Raw genomic sequence first — 19,958 nt, forward strand, 5'->3', positions numbered from 1 at the left:
AAAATTATATGGTAAAAAGGCTTTATTCAATACCGACCAAATAAAGTGAGAAAGTTATCGCCATAAAGCAAATTCGAACGAATTAGAAAAAAAAATGTGTGTTATCCTCTATCGCTAACATTAGTTTGTTGTTGATACAGCATATCACAAATATTAGAAGATAAATAAGATTATTTCGCAAACCTTTCAGTACATTGTATATTCAAACCATACAGTTCATTAATCTTCAGGAGTATATAAAGTTATGCTTCTTAATCAACTGTGTCACTACACATCATTTTCGGTCACAAACAATCCTATGAAGCTTCCATCTCCAAAGGATTTCTAAATAGACAATTATATATATTGACTCTCACAAAAAGATAGACAAAAAATGAATGTCTGAAATGTAAATCAAGTCTTTTTTTCAATCAGCTGTGTGCTCAGATTTGAAAAGTGTCATAACGCTTATGTTAGAGATAATATTTTTGGCCACACCCGTTAATATTAATACAACAAGAGTACGCAAGACTACGTACCATACAAACAAATACTTTTTACATTATAACTGCTGGCATTTGATTCTCTTTGCTACCGAATCTTCTTCACTATCTGGTCCTCTTTTATAAGCCTCTTCAATGTTTTGATCATCTTCTTTTGGTTTTGAAGGAATATACTTTGGAATACTCAATATCCTACTTCCACCATCTGGAAGCCTGAACTTCTTCCTCAAAATCTTGTTAGGCACGTTTGAAGGACGGTGATTCCGCAGTAGGTTTTGAAGTTCGGGACAACCAACGCAACAATCTGAATTTAAAGCTAGATACCGTTCGACATCATTCAAACCTTCCTTATTTGGAGTAATCTTCTGACCTTTTGCTTCAGAATGCAACTTGCCAGACTCATGTTCTATTTTAGTAGCCGGTTCGTCAGTCGTTGAAACTTCAGTGGAACAGGATTCTGTCTCTTTTTGCCCTTGAACAAAAGTCTCAACATTTTCACGATGCTGCACTGGGTTATCTAATTCGTTTTCGATTGAAGAAGTTTGATATATCTTAACTTCGGTCACACCTTCACTGGAAGATTCTGACTGAGATGTTTTTAGCTTTTTATTCGGAGGGCATGCAATGACTTCCCTTTTTCTTTTCACATGTGGTTGGAACGTTCTTTCGAAAATCAATTCAAACTCGCAATTCGATTCAACTGTCTTCCACTGCCAAGACTCATCTTTTTCCAACAAGTTCCAAAATTCACCAGTTGTTCGAGCGAAGCCGCATGTACTTCTGGCAGCTGTCCAGTTGTCGCTTTCTTCGCGTTCCATGAACACCCAAGCTCCATCATTCCACGAAAAACCAACGTTGGTGGTTTCTAACTTATTTTTTTTCAGCAAATAATTGGTTATTACTGGAGGCGCAGCTTTAGACTCAAAAGCAAAATCATAGTGTAATACGGGTAAATTTTCGACGATAATTTTCCAACTAGTATCATCAGTTTTTTTTGTAAATTTGGTCCATTTGGAATCCTGCATCTTAAAAGCGCATAATTCCCGTTCTATGGTCATATATTCAACCCATTTAGTGTTGGGGCTTTTCTGCATCAGAACCCACATGTCATCTTTTTTGAGGAAGCCGAAGTTAGAAAACTCGCTTATTTCTTTCCACTTTAAGATTCCATTTTCATTAATAACTACTCTTCTGGGTGGTTTCATATCATCTGGGCCCTCAGTGTCGAAGAATGTCCGAGGCGTTGTTGAGGGATTGAAGGTAGAGATCCAAGATCCACTTCTGCTAATTCTCATGCTGACCCAACGATTGTCCATCAGTTTGTAAGCTAGCGGGATACCGGCTGAATTGTGCAAAATCTTCCAATCTCCAGATAAACGCTCCAACAGAACCCAAACCCCATTGTGATGTTGAAATCCAATTTTTGATGATTTTGAAACGAGTGGAACTCTTCGAGGAACTCCACGAATATTGAGACATACACTTTTTGGAGGTTTTTCTCCGACAGAAAGTCCAGAAAGTTCGTGATACTTAACCGGATTGGTTATGGCTATTTCAAATTTGTTTATTTCTTCATTTTCAATTTTACAATTCATTGAGATTTCGTCACTATTTGTTTGCTTAGTGATGTTAATAACTTTTTCATCATTCTTATCAATACTTGTTCGGACAGTACTATGAACAATGTTTTGTTTTACTTGTTTATTTTTTGGTTCATCCTCATCATTTTTACATTCGATTACTTGGGAAATTGCAATTCCTTCTGCTTGTTCAGCCTCATTTTCTTCCAATTGTACGTTTTTAATTTGATCTTCCTTTTCTTTTCTACTTTTTTGTTCACTACTGATTACAACATTCTGTTCAACTCGTTTTTCTGATACAAACTCACATTTGATTTCTTTTTGATGTACATCTCCTTCTTGTTTATCCCCCAAATTGAGGCAGAATGCTTCAACTTTAATTTGAACTCCTCCCTCATTCTGTTCAATCGTATGTCCTTGTTCATTACAATTAATTTGAACTCCTCCTTCATTTTGTTTAATCGTATTTCCTTGTTCATTACACTCTTCAATTTCGTTTGTTCTATCGTCTAAAATTTTTGGCACATTTTCATCTTGGGTTTTATCTTCAATTCCTTTTTCACGCACTCCTTCGTTTCTAATTATGATTTCTTTTTCATTTTGCTCATTATTTTCAATTTCTTCCTCCATTTTAGATTTATTTTGCTTCTTATATTTAGGTTTCTGTTTTTTCTTGGCTTTTATACCTTCCATATTTAAAGACAATTTCTTTGGTTCTTGTTGCTTTGTGATTGCTTCAATAAATTTCCATCCATTATTATCAGAGTATAAGAGTTGGCCGCTGATCCAATTGCCAGTTTGATCTTTTCTAAACAATTTCCAAATATTGTTGATCGACTGGAATCCAAATAATTCTGTTTGATTGATGAAAAACTTATGCTCTGACCATGAGCCATTGTTGTCACATTCCTTCAAAACCCATATGTTATTATCTTTTTGGTATCCAAATTTTGAATAAAAACTGAGATTACTTTCATTACTTTCGCAAGTAATTGTAGGATCTTTCAGAAAATCATGAAATAAAGGAGGAGGCAATTCCTGATGAAGTATCGAAAAATCACATTGTAATAAAGGTAAGGATGATTCATTACATTTCCAATTGTCTTCGATATTTTTTTTGAATCTTTTCCATTTAAATTCAACAAATTTATAGCCTGTCAGTTCTTGAAAATGATCCTGATGCTTTACCCAAGTGCCGTCATAAGATATTTTCATGAGAACCCAGAGATCATCCTCTTTCACAAAACCATAACCTGAGTGTTGGAATATAACTTTCCATTCATCTACTCCCCTTTCATTAATAACTATTCTGAGAGGTGGTCTAAAGTCAATGGGCTTCACAGATTCAAAATATGTTATCGGTGTAGTAATTGGGTCATATGCTGGTACCCATGTACTACCAAGCAGGTTCATAGTTACCCATCGGTTGTCGATCATCAGATATGCAATCATTCCACCAAGAATTTCCCATTTGTGTTTATTGTACATGAGCAGAAGCCACGCACCATCTTGACGCTGAAAATTGATTTGTGGTTCAGTTAAAGATGTTAAAGAAATTTTTGTTGGCATCGAATCTGAATCAGGATAGAATATCAACAAAAACTTAGGTAATACTTTTTGCGACTGCAATTTTACCATTTCACCTATATCCAAGGGTTTCTTCACTTGTACTAGTTTATTTCCGTAAAACCATTCACCATCTTTATTCAATGAACCGCATTTCCACGAACCATCAACATCTTTCTTTACAATTCTCCATATATTATTTTTCAATATGTATGCAAATGAACCTTTCAGCCATGGGAATCGATCGAATTTTACCCATGTGAGGTCTTGCCTTGTCATCAGGACCCAGGCACCATTATCACTAATGAAGCCTTTTGTGGAATTATGCCCCAGATAAACTTGTTTTATTTTTTCACATGCAAGTGAGTAACCAAAACATAAAGAACTTGGTGGTGCTTTTTTATTGCCTGGGGTAAAATCCCAAGAATGCACAGGTAATTTTGCATCTCGACACATATTCCATTTATCCAAATAGAGATATTTATAAAACTTCGTCCATATACCATCTATAATTTTGTAACCTATTGATGTGCCATTTGTTTGATATTTCTTCCAAAAACCAGATTTTGTCCTTATCATTACCACCCACATATCATCATCTCGATTAAATGCAATTTCAGGATTATCAAATGTTATCTTCCATTTATTGTCCAAATGTATTCGTAAGGGAGGCTTGTCCTCGAACTTACCAGCAGTATTATGAAAATTATAAGGTGTTTTTGAGGGATCAAAAGTGGGTTTCCACTCATTTGAAACAAGTTTCATTGGGATCCAACGATCTTCCATCAATTTGTATGCATGGTATTGTCCAAATGATTTTTTGAAGTACCATGTATTTTTTATTTTTCTTTTAAGAATCCAAACATCTCCATCTTTTACAAATCCATATTCAATTTTGTTTTCTTCATTTATCCAACCAGGAATCATGATTGCCAATGGAGGATATGTCCCATCAGACCAGTTCTCAGTATTTTTATATATTATCAAATTCTGTAGGTCTTCAAGATATTTTATTTTTTGATGCTCAGGCTCCATAGAAATGCCTTTTATTTTCATTTTTGGAGTTAGTGGCTGTATTGGAATGTCTTTTATTGTTGTATTTTGTGGCTGTGTTGGATTCTCTTTTGTTCTTGAACTCTGTGGTTGCAATGGAATGTCTTTTACTGCTGGATTATTTGGCTGCTTTGGTATGTCTTTTTCTATTGGATTCAGTAAGTTTATCGATTTGTCCTTTGTTTTTGAATTCTGTGGCTCTAATGGAATGTCTATTGCTGGATTATGTGGTTGTTGTGGTATGTCTTTTACTTTTGAATTTTGTGATTGTATTGGATTATCCTTTATTTTGAAATAATCTGGTAGTATCGGAACGTCTTTTATTATAAGACTCATCGGACTGTTTTCAATTATTTTACCCTTTTTAACTTTATAACCATAACTTCCGAAAATACCCGGATATCTTACCCATTCATTACTGTCTTTTGGTTGCATAAGAACCCAAATACCATTGGTGATCTGTTTGAAACCTTCATTAGAAAAAATGTTGAAGTCCATTCTGATTACTTTATTCTTTGAATTACGAAGAACAATTTCATGAGGTGGTTCGTTTCTTTGACCCAACACATCGAAATGTAGAATAGGTAGTTCTAATTGCTTTGCGCATGGTACCCATTTTTCTTTGAGTACATTCTTCTTCATCCTTTGCCATTTACCATCTATATTCTTGAAAGCCATAGAGGGAGTTTCAATGAAATCATCTTCCACTGCGGTCCATTTTCCATCTGTTTCTCTCATAAGTATACATACATTATCTGTATTTATTATGAATCCTAAACTGCAGTCATTTGCTGTATTTAAATATTTTGCATGTCCATTTTTAAAGGTAATTACTCTAACAGGAAGCATTGAATTATCATTGTGATCCATGTAACATCTAGGAGTTAGTTTTGGATCAAAAGTAGGTAGCCATTGGTCTTTGCTTTTTTTCATTACCACCCATCTATTATCAATTAGATTGTACCCTTCATCTTCATTTACAATCACCCATTTTTTCTTTTCAATTTTTTTTACCAAGATCCAATATTTCCTTTTAATGAATGCGAATCCGTCCTCAAAACAAATTTTTTTCCATTTCAAAACGCCTTCTTCAATCAATTTAATATATTGTGGAGGGCGAATGTGTCGAGGTCCTTTGCTTGTAGAAAATGTTTCCTTCTTTTCAGAGGTATAAGTTTGATCAGAATCAATATAATTTTTAGCTTTATCGAATGGGTGAATAGGCGTTATTTCCCATTCACCATTATCTTTAAACTTCAGAACCAAAACATTGTTGGAGTTATCAACATACCTCACCCATTTTTCACATGACATCTTTTTCATCAACACATATTCATCAGAAATTTTCAAATAGCCCATTCCGCTCCAGGGATTTACATCAATTACATTTTCAAAATTGCCGGATAGCCGGACTATCTTATATGGAAGTAGAGCTTCAGGATCTTCTATACATAAATCGGGAACTTTTGGAGTTTTCTTAGGATCGATAACTGGTACCCAAGAATTATTTTCATTTTTCATGGGTATCCAACTGTTATCTATAATTTTGTAACTGTTGTTTGTGTTTTTCCAATTGTTATCAACAGTCCTCATCATCAACAACCATATATCATCTTTTCGAATAAATCCATAATCTGAAGAAATAGTCACCAAAATCCATTTAAAATCATTAGCAATAGAATCTTTGAGAAATGCACATTTTGGTGGCTTCAGCCTTTTAGGGAAATCTAAAAGAATCCTGTCATAGGTCAGAGGGGTAGCATTTTTGAATATTTGATCAATCAATGTAAGTTTTTTATAATGATTGTAATTTTTTATGTTTTCATCTTCCAAATCTATCAATTTGTCTTTTTCGGCCATGCCGACAATGATGAATTTGCCATCAATAGATTTATAACCAATATCAGTATGGCCCTTTGAACTTTTTAATCGAATCAACACTGCATTCTTCTTTGCCATTAGCACCCATACACCATCATCCAAAATAAATCCCATATTAGATTTTTCATCAATGATTTTCTTAATTTTCTTTGTTCCTTTCGATAAAAATACCCATTTAGGCGGAGCGTACTTTTTAAGTCCGTTGAAATTCTGGTAAGTGACCATTTTTTGAGAGTCTGAACCATATGACCAATTACCCTTGGAGTCTTTTTCGACAATCTGCCACATGCCGTGAATCAGTTTGTAAAAGAAGCAGTTTTGATTTCTAGTGCAAATTTTCCAATTTTTATTGTCATTTTCCATCAATGTCCACACATTTTCCTTCATTACGAAGCCCATATTGGAGTTATTGTGAATGATTTTTTCCATATTATCCACAACTATTTTCAAAGGTGGCTTAGATTCTTCAGGACCGATGTAATTCCAATATGTAGTTGGCGTTGTTTCCAAATCAAAAAGAGGTGACCATTTTCCACCTATTATGTATTTCTTCATTGTAATCCAAACGTTGTTGAATAGATAATACCCTATAATGCATCCTTCGTAAGCATTGAATCGAGTTGCTTTCCATTCACCAGATTCTGAACTTACTACTTTTACCCAAACATTTTCCTCTAGAACAAAACCCTTTCCACAACTTGGAGTAACACAACACCACTGAAGTTCACCATCAATCTCTGTTAATGCTATTTTAGGTGGTCGCTTCTCTTCTGCACCATCAATATCCCAATGAGTTAAAGGTTTGACTAATTTTACGCCAATAAGCACCTGAAGTAAAGTGCAAGTGACAGAAGATATTTTTCTATCATCTTCAGATTTAAATTCAACTGTAGCCCCAACAGTGTTTTCAAATTTGAATGGCATGTTTGTCAATTTTTTTTTAACTATATTTTGATGTACATCATTAAGTGCTACCCACTCGTTTTTTTCATTTTTTTTTACTGGATACCATTGACCTTTAATAGAAATAAAGGCATAATCAGAATCTGGAGTCACATTAACTACTTTTCCATCAATAACTAAACTCTCTGTTGGTGTCCAATTTGACGGTACACTGCTGGTAAAATCATACATAGTGACTGGCATTGGAATATGATCAAATATATTTTTACTCAAGGTGTTTAAACAGAAATCTTCTTTTAATTCAAGCCACTCATTTGATTCAGAATCTTTTTCTAGCAATACCCAACTATTGGTGTGCGTTTTGTGAAATTTTAAATTTGATTGATTGCAAACGACTACCCAGTATCCTTCTATCAAAGCTAACCTAGGATAATAAGGAACAACGTCATACAGTTTTCTCCATTTTGTTAAATTATCAGCTTTGCAAATTTCACTTCCTTGTTCATTGTTTTGTGACATGTAGAAAGAATAGTTCAACATTGTTATTGTTTTTTCTGGTTGAGCATCATCAGGATATATTGTTTTTATTTCTTCCAGTTCTTGCTGCAAAGAAATTTTTGCCTCTTCTTCATTTATTATTTCTACATCTTCATCATCAAATATCACAAATGTGTCTTCTGGTTCATCATTTTCTGCTATTCTTTCTTCTAGTGGAAGTGGCTCTATTATCCATTTATCATCTTTCCATACAATTTTTTTTTCATTATTCAACAAAACCCAATTATTAAGATGATTTAGGTGGACAAGAAGCCATTTTTTTTGCATAGAAATGAATCCATAGTCACCGCCAGGAGTTATTGTTTTCGTAATTCCATCTAAAATTGCGTATTTCGGAGGTCTGATATCCTCAGGAACAGTAGCAGGGAAATCCCAAAATGTAACAGGATACTTGATAGTGTCAAATACTGCAAACAACTGAGACTTGATACAAGAAGATTGAAGAGAATGGCTCAAGTTCTCATCAGGGTAAGTGGGAAAGTGCTTTTTCCAACATGTGAAACTTTTCTGGAAATCATCTTGTTTAGGAATATATTTTCCTTCTTTATTTTTAAACACCAAAGTCCATTTATTAAATGTTTGGTGAAAATCATATTCCTCATGATCCTTAACAAATAGCCATTTATTATCCATGAGAGTCAATGATGGGCGAATATCAACATAGGATTCTTCTTTAGTAAGCTTTTCAGAATTGTCCTTTGCAGAGATTGTGTTTGAGGAAGAGTTCTGATTTTCGGGTATGTATACAGAAAAGTTAGCCCTTTCTCTTTGAATGCATCCAGAGTTGTTCTTTTCATTGACATAATCCTTTTTATCATGAATTATATTTTCTTTGTCTTTCTCTCTTCTCTTTTCCAACTTCAAATTAGAACTCGTATCCAAAGTTGGGAGTACATCAACAACAGATGATTCTCGAATGACCTTTTCGGAGTTATTTTTGCAGGCATTCTTTTTGTTTCCTCCAGAAATTATGTTTGAGTAAGAGTTCTGATTTTTTAAACTGGTTTCAGAAAATTTGAGTTTTTTTATTTGTATGCTTGAAGGGTTCACACCTTCATTGGAAATATCCCTATCTCTTCTAAGACCAACTTGTGGCATATTAATTTTATCATTAATATTAATCCTTTCTTTATCAAAAGTCAAAATTGGCGGATTGTAGACTCCAAATTTCTCTTGAATATTCTTCTTTGAGTTTTCATGTTCATGGGCAGCAGCATTCTTTTGTGTATAAATTTTATCTTCTTTTTTTTCCTCTCTTTCAATGATTACCAAGTTAGAAGTTCTTTTAGAATTGCTTTGAGGCTTATTAATCCAATCTTTATCGATATTATAACTACATGGATTAGGCACACCTGATGTCATAATATTTAATGAAGTAGATTTTCCAGGAATATTGTGAGTAGACTTATTCAAATCACCATATTTTTGTTCATATATTTGTTGCTGAGAACCTTCGATATTAGATATATTAGTGACAAGACTGTTCATATATTTTCTTTGTAGTAATGGATTTGCCTCAATATATTGTAGTGTTTCTTCACGTAAATAATTTTCAAATTTTTCCATTCCAAACTCTAACATTTTAGGTGCTAACCAATCCATCAAGCTGTGTTGGCTGTTCCTTTAAACAAAAAATATAAAATATTTGGCTGATTTAATTTTGATGAAAATTCATCTACCTATATAGATAAACTGAAGGACATTTCATGTAAGACAGTAGGATTAAAATGCTTGCATGTTAGGAAGTACAAATTGAAATAAATTATTAAATAGGGTATTAATCTAAGCAATGAAATGAAGGCATAAAATACTTTTCAGTATTGTTGCCAGACATGAACACAACATGAATACATAATTGGTTGTCAAAATATTCTCATTCTTTGAAAAACTGAAATTTGCAAGCTATTGCATACTGTTAATATTATTTGAGTAACCAAACCAAATCAATTTTGAAAATTTCAAATAAAAATTCTAATTTGGATTAGTAGTGCAAGCAAATATCCCTATTTATGCAGAAAGCTTAAGCAGTAACGAGTACTTTTTGGTTGGTACCAAAATTTCACTTGGAGTGACGTCATTTCATACCTAAAGTGACCATAGACCCATCATCGAGAACAAATCAGAGTGTAATTGAGAATGAATTCACCAACTCATGATTGAACTAGACATAAATTAAAATATCCCAGCACAAGTAACGAGCATTCATTAAAATTCGTGGTCAAGAGTGCTGTGGAGAAATTACAGTTGATTTTCTATGATATGATACCCAAAAATCCCCCAAAATTAATATATTTTTTATTATTTATTAATAAATATTTATAAAATATTCATTTATTAATAAATAATTTTTAGATCTTGGTTTTTTAGAAATATTTTCATTCTCAGATGTCCTACACTGCGCAAAAAAATTAACGCACATTATGGAAATCTCAAATTTATTCTACAACTGAAGATGTTCTCAATGATAATTGTTTTTATCAGAATTATGCATGCATATGTTATTCACTTTCAACGTTTTTCTTCAATACAGATGTTTTTTCCCAGCAGGAATAAAAAAAGATGAGATTATCAGATTTTGAATGTATTGGCTCCATTCTGAAATCAGTTGTTCTCGATCAATTCTAGTGATCAATAGTTTTTCTTTCGTTTGATTTTCTACACTCGATCGCTATGCAACGCGAAACACGCAATTTGACCCAAGAGGAATGTGCCCAAGCGGTAGTTTTGCGAGAAGAAGGGTGGACATACACAAGAATTGCAGAAAGGTTTGGAGTTTCCCATACAAGTGTGTCCAGAATGTTGCAGCGATTCAGGGAGACAGGTATGAATGTCCGAAGACCAGGACAGGGTAGACCACGGGTAACAACTGCCATTCAAGAACGTTACTTGAGAGTGTCTTCGTTGAGACAACGGTTTGCAACGGCTCGCCTCCTTCAAAATCAGCTTGAGCAAACTCATGGGGTGCAAATTAGCACTCAGACAATAAGAAATCGCCTCAGAGAATATGATTTAAGGCCCATCGAAGGGCGCGTTTGGATTTTGCGAGAGAGCATATCCATTGGGAAGAGGTTCTCTTCACAGATGAGTCTAGATTCTGCCTCTACCATTGTGATCGACGTTCCCTTGTATACAGACGTCCACATGAAAGATATGCTCAGTGCAATTTCCTGAATACTACTGGTTTTGGGGGAGAATCGATTATGGTATGGGGTGGAATATCTTTGACTGCTCGCACAGACCTAGTGGTCGTTGATAATGGAGCTATGAATGCTGATAGGTATATAAGGAACATTCTTGAAGAGCATGTAGTGCCATTTGCCCTATACATTGGTGAAAATTTCATTTTAATGGACGATAATGCCAGATCCTATCGTACGCGCATCGCTCAGGAGTACCTTGAAGAGGTTGAAGTCTCTGGAATGGAATGGCCAGCAAGAAGTCCAGATCTCAATCCGATTGAGCAGGTTTGGGACAACCTCAATAGAAGGCTGAGAAGTTCAGAAAATCATCCAGCTACTCTTAATGACTTAGGAATCCAACTCAGAGAAATCTGGGAAGGATAAGATCAGAACATTTTAAGATCACTCATTTTGAGTAGGAACCGTCGTTGCCGAGCTGTAATACCAGGTATTAAATCACTTAACAGCATTCCAGTATTTTGAAAATTGTTTATTTCTCTTTCACATAAGATTCGGTGAAATCCTGAATTTTTCTTCCATTCAATGTGTCTTGTTTCGTTCAAAACCTTCCCAAGAGAACATAAAAAATAAGTTATAAAGTCAATGTAGAGTTAACTTTCATTAAAATTGAAATTTTCAGAATGTGCGTTAATTTTTTGGCGCAGTGTATTTAATTTATTACAATAAAAAACACATGATAATGAGTTCTGCTTGAAAAGGGCTTCACAGATTGTATTTGGGTAAAAAAAGCCATTGGAAAATACTGAAATATGAAACAAATAAAACAAAATAAAAAGTTTTAAACCGAAAAGTTAAATTTCTCAAGAAATTAAAAAAAAAGCAATTCAAAACTTCTATCCTTTCAAATTTTACTACACTCCATTGTTTAACGATTAATAATTGAATATTTCTACTTACTGTGAATATGCCTGTTGAGGAATCTTGTTACCTTCAACCAATGCCACAAATGACGTCAAAAAATTGATAATGTTGTAATCAGCGTCTTCCAGAAGCCTATAAAAATCAAAAAATGTAATGAATGATTCAGATGAAAATCAGAAAATAAATAAGTACCTCTTTATCCATGTTTTATGTACACCTGTAATGCGACACATTGCTTCTTCTACCATAGTTTCCTCTGCTTTACGACGAGTAGAAGATATTTTTTTTACTTCATGACTTTTCAAGGCATCCCCAGATTGACATTTAGACACTTCATTGATATGCAGAAGATCGTTGTATATAACATAATAACTTAGTTGTCTGATAATAGTAAATGTTCTTTTGAAACCAAAAACAAATTCAGACTGATTTCGTTTCATATTTTCACAGAAAGTACCGGTTATGGAGAGAACAGCTGAACAATCCTAAGAAAAAAAAAATTCTACTTCTAAAAATCCTATTATTTAAATATCAATATAATAACCTTGATTTATTGTTTAAAATTATAAACCTTGAGATAGGTCAAGGAACAAAAAATTTAAAGCACCCTTGTAATTGTCATCGTTGACGTTATGGAATATATACTATACAGGGTGTTCCTAAATTGGAGGTGCGGAAAATGAGGGATTCCTTGGATAATTTTAAGAGGGAACACCACCACTAAACTGCTCAGTTCAAAACGAAATTATAAATATTTCTTCTTACAAATCACCGATTTGTATGGGGTTTTCACATAATTTCCTAATAATCTACATGGTAGAAGGTGAAAATTGTTATTTTGTGAATGAAAAAAATAAAAGTTGATAACTTTTCGTTTTTCGCAATAGAATTGATATTCGTGAAATAAACCTATCAAAAATCATCACAAATGATGTAAAACTATAATTTTGTGAAAAAAAAACGAGCGCTTCATAGTGCCGCCCTCTACTTATTTGCTTCGAACAGAGAAAGAAGATAATGTAAATGTACAACTTCGTACACCGTACAAAATTTTGTCTTCGCAGGAGCGCCAGAGGGGAATTGAATGGTACCAAAGTTTGACTGATACGCGGAAAGACACGTGGTGGTAATCCCGGAAAATACATGGGCTCACAAACGCTTTGTTGTTAAACTACAAGAAATCTTTTTACATTTTTCTAAACTACCAGTGGTTCACCAAAAAAAGTTCTGGAGGAAAGAAGCGAACACTTTTCCAGAAAAAATAACAATCTGTAGATTTGCATTAACAATTAGCATATCACATTATGAAATCTTAAATTGGAATATCTAAACCAAATTGAAGTTAAATATCGTAAGTTCGGTAAAGCACTATTTTTCGTAATGTAAGCGATATATATACAGAGTGAGTCTTGGTACAGGAAGACTCGTCGCTCCAAATGATCTTATTAAAAAAATCTGGATCTGCATGATGTTTTCCAAAATTTGCCAGCAAAATTGAATTTCGTTGAGGTGAATAATTATGCAAGTAATATTTTCGCACGTAAACAATTGCCATTGTTCACTAAGTAATGCAACATTGAATTCTTAACAGAATTGACAAACTTGATTTTGTCAGAAACGTACCCATTTGGATAAAAACAGCCATATCTTTTTTTTTTTAATAACAAATGACTTGTGTGATATCTCTTTGTATAAAATTGACAATTTATTGGTGTAATATGCAGCAGTAGCTCGGTACATTTTTTTCTACTACGATGGGCTAAACTTCATGAACAAAATAATACACTACCAAAATTTCCAATAAAAATATTTCTCATAGCCCCCCTTTAAAATTTTGGGAGGATGTTTTTAATGTAAACGTTAAAATCATTCTTCAGCAATATTCTACTGAAAAAATTAAGCAGAAAGATGTAAAATTGTACCAACCGCAAGGGCAAAACTATTGAAAGGGGCAAAAATTCATTATTTTCAACAAAAAAAAAAAAAATATCTCGAAAACGGTAAGACTTTTATAATGGGAATTTTGTCATAGCAGGTGGGTTATCCTTTGATCTACATTCTCCCTCGGTTTGACGTGGTCTTTACGGGACACCCTGTATATACGATATACAGGGTGATCCACCGCGATGACGTTTATGGAAAACTAATCATAATTTTGTGCTGAAAATTTGCATGTTGGGGCTTGGGACAATGATCTTTCTCCCTAAAATATTGTCAGATCTTAAGCAATTTATCACAGGAATTTGGACAGAAATTAATAATCAACTATGATTTTGCCAACGTTTCGGAACGTCTTGTTCCTTTTTCGAGGCTCATCATACAATTAATAAAATATATATTTAAAATAGTTAGTCAAAGTGAAGAATAAACAAACGGTTTCGACGTATGTCAGTCAATAGATCTCTACAACTTCCGATCATACTGGAAACAGACTATTACTTCCTTATTTCAAATGGCACACTCAGTATATTATTGCATCATCAGATAGCATTTAATGGCAATTTAAGCAATATGCCATAACTTGGGTGAAAACTCAACGGTTCATGAGTAAATGGGATTCATTTTCGAATCTGCAAATGCATAGTATTATAAGACTGTTTTCGATGTTAGCGAAGGGGACTCACACTAACTCAGAATTTTTTTTTCGGAAAAACCTTTATCATTTTCGATTCTTCAAATACGTAGAATTATGAGACTGTTTGTTATTTGGATGAAAAATGTACAGGGTGTGTATAAGAAGATCATGAACTTGGACAACTCAAATTCATCAAAACTCAAGATTTTCAAATTAGAAACTATATTTTTTATTACATCAGTCAATTCTACATATAAAAAGAGGGGGAGTTACTTAAACAAACGCTATACCTAAAATGAATACTTTAATGGCCAGTTTCACCATTTGCCTAAACATTGATTATAAATTTAAACATTGATTACTTTCTTATTTCTCCTAAGAAATCAGAAAGTAATCAATGTTTAAATTTTAATCAGTGTTTAGGCAAATGGTGCAACTGGCCCTAAGAGTTATCGAGAAAATACTTGAAATAAGGAAAAACCGCAATTTGTAACTGTATGCAGTAGTCTGTGAATTCCGGTAAACACAGAAAGAAACTAAAATTTGATGTTTCAATAATTAAATTTGACATTTCATGAATTATCAATTGTTAATAAACAATTATTCGTAATTGAAAATTTAATTGGTTTATGGATTTCTCAACAATCCCAACAAACAATTACATAATAACAATTCATGAAATACCAAACTTAGTTATCGAAACATTGAATTTTAGTTTTTTCCTGTGTTTACTGGAAGTCACAGACATTGGTTTGTTATAAGCAAATATGACTGGATATTGAAGTTCATTTATTAAAAAATATGTAAATCTATAAAAGATAAGTAATAAACAAAATGTTAACTTACCGAGTAATAAATCAAATCAACTGAAAATGTATGCATATTGTGTTTTGTTTGGGGTAATTCACACAACGTGTTCAAAATTCGTATGTTTCCAATGACAGCCTCATTATCAGAAGGATTTGATCTTAATAAGTTTCTAGTGAAATTCTTGTAAACAAATAATCTGAAAATATTGTTATTTATATATCAGCAAGCATTACATAACTTCTCTAATGTCTTCAACAAAACAGTTGAATAAATAACAATTGAATTACATATTTTGTTTTTGGATTCCAGATAGATCCTTTTGATTTGTTTTTCTATAAATTCTCAAATTTTCATATTAATCACCAATGCCAAGTGAACAAACAAAATGGCAAGGCTAAAGCAGAATGTTGCATTTCTTTAAGAATGTGAAACAAATGAAAAAATATAAAAATTACCTATCTCTGTCTCCAATATCCTGGCAGGTATCAATGGTCATTGAAAATATGGCACTTGGATGGTAAATATCTACCAGTAACTTTCTTTCAGTATCATATAATGAGAAAAAATGAATAACAAATTGCTCTACAAGATCAAAACCTTCATTACTACAAAGAAAGTTCTGTTCAAGCTTTGGTAATCCAAAGGCCCCTATGGTAACGCCATCCTGTTGAAACATTCAATTACTCAATAGAACTATTTTATTATACATAAAAGTTTATCAATATGTCAAATTATGTACTTTCAAACTAGATTTATTGGAATATTATAGCTCATTTTGGACAAAAAATATTGGTACTACTTCTCTAAAGTTGAATTCAGATAGAGCAGTCCAGCAAAACAGCTTATCATCATAGTACTAATACGTGAAATTAAATTTTTCATTTAGACTAAGAAAAAGGCTGATAACCACTATTTATAGACGAACTATGTTAAAGCATATAAATAAACATAAATGAAGCATATATTCTTAAGTACCAAAGATAGTCTTTCTCTGATATGCTACCATATTTACTTAAAAATGCAGCTGTGTTTGGTCATTGTTGGTTATTAACACATGAGGTCATGACTAGCCCTTCAACGTCACCGATTTAGACCGCACATAACCAAAGGTAATCACATTCGAAATCCGGGTTGAACATTTGGTCATTAAAGAAGTAAGGTTGAATATGATTGAAATAAGACTTAATGAATTCCAGCCTCAATAATTTAAGGTGTAGTAAAAAGAAATTCATTATTATGGAAAACAAGGCTTTAATTTTCATAGTTATAATGATCCGATTAAGGTCAAATATGCGCCGTTTTGTTTGATAACTTCTTACCATTTCGAAGGTTATATAATTATGCCTCCCTCATAGAAGTCCTCGTTCCTATTGACAACAAATTGAGACAGTTGATTTTCACAAGCCTCTGTTGAAGCGAATTTTTCACAAGCAAAATTGTTCAGGTCCGGACCAAGCTCTCGCAGCTTCTGGCGAGTCACAATCGATGTGTATGGCCTGGCGTTGTCCTAATCGAGCACCACTCTCCTATTGGCAAAGCTGGTCACTTCTAGGTGATTGCTTTCTTAAGACGGTCCAAGTGTTGACTGTATATTTCTGAGTTAACAGATGTGTCTTAGGGAAGCAGCTGATAATAAATAATTCTCTGCCAATTCCATCAAACACAGCAAGACCTTTCTGGCCGTCAATCCTTGCTTGGCAAACGATTCTGAGGCTCACCGCGTTTCAATCACTACCGTTTTCGCTTGACGTCGTAAGTGATCCACTTTACATCACCAGTCACCAATCTTTAGCGCTTCGGCAATCGAAACAGTGCTTACATGACGGTCGGATTCGACAATGTCCATGATTTTATCAACATTTTCGACAACTGGTTTTCCAGTGCGTGGTGCATCTTTGACATCGAAATCATCGAAACGGAATCGACGCAAACAAAATTGCGCTTGATTGGCTGTTACAGTATCAGGACCAAAAAAAATATTAACATTTTCAACCGCCTGCCTTGCATTTTCGCCTTTATCGAAGAAAAACTGAAAATTAAACGTATTTTCTCTTTGCTCTTTCCATCTTTGACGCGCGCTCGAAATAAACTTATTCAACTAATCACAAGACGGTCAAAGTTTTTGTAGAATGAAATCTCTATAGTGACTTAATTTGTTCAAATTGAGCCCAAAAATGGCGAATTGGGACATAGAACTATAAATCTTAGAATACAATTCACTGAACTGACACATGTCAAAATCAAAATTATTGAGCCTGATAATATTTGATTGTATATAAAACGAATCAATTTAACTGAAGAATACTACAATGACTGAATAAAATGGGCCTCACATTTTGAATAAATCCCAAAGATCAGGTAAATGGAGAATGTAAAAAAAAAGCCGCCATATTTAGGCTCAGCCAATCAAAAACAAGACCACGCTTATAGCCACTGTGGTTAATTGAGTCACTGTAGAAATCTCATCTTTCTTACGCCATCTAGTGGAACCCGATTGGACTTACAGATAACCTTAGTACATTAATAAGAGGAACAGAAATCGCCTTGTAACTGATACATGTTTTGATGCCAACATTCGTCACTCCTTATCTGACGTGATACTATAGCAGTACCATAACATAATTTGATTAATTTCGAAATTATCAATTCATGCTCAAAAATAGTTCACAATATGATTTATTCATAAAAATTCTTTCGTGTTTCAAAAGGGTCAATGTTTTTCTAAGTTTAATAATTTAACTATTGTGAAGTTATGAAAAAAGGATTCCTGATAAAAGCATTCAACCATCAAATCAGGATTCTCCACGCCTATGGCTGGCACACACAATCGGCTAGCTCGATTGTGATTGGTGACACTAAACTTCCATCTCTCTTGTATTGGGGATCGAGAACAAATGTTTACTTTCCGTTTCTTCTATCTATATTCTAAGCAGATAACTAAAACCATCTATTAGAAAAATAATGGATTTCTTTTTACTACACCTAATATGCAAGCCTACACAATTATCTGTTGAAGGCAAGCTTTGTTTTATTAAAACGGAGCGTTAACACAGAAAGATTATGTTAAAATTAAATTTGATTGTTTGTTTTGATTACAGCACTCTGACCTACATTAATGAAAATAGTGTACCAGATTAGAACTTATCATTACTACTTACCAGCTTTTCCAACGTTGGCAAAATTTTCTTAATACTTTTAATATAAGATGTTGCATCATATTTTCCACAAAGAGGATTTCCATCAAGCCATAATTCAAGCAAATTAAAAAATTTCAAGTATTTCAATTCTTCCAAATCTTCAATCTATAAAGAATTAAATCAGTTTCAATACATTAACGCAGGACTAAAAACTTACAAGATTATATCTTAAATCCAATTTTTCAACTGAATTTGAACCTTGGAGGACTTGAAAAGGTGATAATGTCCTAATTTCATTACACTTCAAATTTATACAAGCTGGCTTCATGTTATCAGAAATACGAAGAACAAAACATAATAGCTTTGGTTGAGATAAAGGATAGTACTCTGCTAATTCTGAAAAGTAATACATATGTATATCAATATGAATATTATATTTTATTTATATATGTAACTTACCTTTATTATCATGAAATTTTTCAATATTCAGCATTCTTGACTGGTCATCAAAGAGAAACTTCAATACTTTAGATATATTATTTGGTGGAAACGAAAACTTTGATACAGATGAGTACATAAGAATTATTTCACAAGTGTACTGCAAAAAAAGAATATATAAAACATGAACATCCATAGATCTAAGATTACTTACTGTAGATAAAGGGTCTAAAGGATTGGGAATAACTAAATTGTTCTTTAATAACTTAAAAATAGCGCCAGAACAATTTCTGGCCAAAAATATACAGTCCCTTCCTCGGCTTTGAAAAAAAATTGGCAGAAGTGCTTCGGGATATACATAATTCAAAATAATCTTCAATGTTTCGTTCCTCTTTGGATTCGTTACGTTGTGGATCTGCAAAACTGTAGGTTATTCATTCTTATACAAAAGAGTTAATTTTCAATATTACTCACTAAAAAGGCATGCCAATAATTTCGGTCAGTTATAACTGATGAGTGTTGTTGAATTGAACATTCTGAAATATTATCACCATTTAAAACAATGGAATCTCCCGAAATTCCATCAAAAATGTTTTGATTTTCGACCATAATTTTGAAAATAATTGAAACAACTAATAATTAAGGAACTATTTAAATTTTAAAATTCGTTATTTTTGAATGAAAATAATACAAATGATCACAGAACAGAATGGTTTCATTATAGGGTTATGATCGATATTGATATAGTCTATAGTCTATGATTTTATCAAAGTTTTGGTAGTTCGTAACGAAACCATAGAATATAAAATACTCTTCTATACTCAAAGAACAAAGAAAAAAATTATGTTGGGTTTATGCATAGACCTTATATTAGGTCTATGGGTTTATGCACCTTTCCTAAAAACCACAGAATA

The 19,958-nt window shown here is 33.1% G+C and overlaps 1 protein-coding gene across 2 annotated transcripts; it reads right to left on the reverse strand.

Annotated features, from left to right (window-relative positions):
• Positions 1 to 417: 417 nt before the first annotated feature.
• LOC123672475 lies at positions 418 to 19,758 on the reverse strand. 2 transcript variants are annotated; one of them, XM_045606577.1, is made up of 11 exons: positions 19,519 to 19,758; positions 19,259 to 19,459; positions 19,066 to 19,204; positions 18,824 to 19,002; positions 18,628 to 18,771; positions 15,925 to 16,133; positions 15,506 to 15,665; positions 12,277 to 12,569; positions 12,121 to 12,216; positions 2,395 to 9,644; positions 418 to 2,355 (listed from the first exon to the last, which is right to left on the reverse strand). In XM_045606577.1, the coding sequence occupies exons 1-11, from the start codon at positions 19,651 to 19,653 to the stop codon at positions 542 to 544; spliced, it is 10,620 nt and encodes a 3,539-aa protein (XP_045462533.1). In that variant the 5' UTR covers positions 19,654 to 19,758; the 3' UTR covers positions 418 to 541. The 2 variants fall into 2 exon arrangements, with proteins under 2 accessions (XP_045462533.1, XP_045462532.1); XM_045606576.1 differs by having other exon boundaries at positions 418 to 9,644.
• Between the last annotated feature and the right edge of the window lie 200 nt (positions 19,759 to 19,958).

Source organism: Harmonia axyridis, chromosome 2 (genome assembly GCF_914767665.1).
Source record: "Harmonia axyridis chromosome 2, icHarAxyr1.1, whole genome shotgun sequence".
Lineage (NCBI taxonomy): Eukaryota > Metazoa > Arthropoda > Insecta > Coleoptera > Coccinellidae > Harmonia > Harmonia axyridis.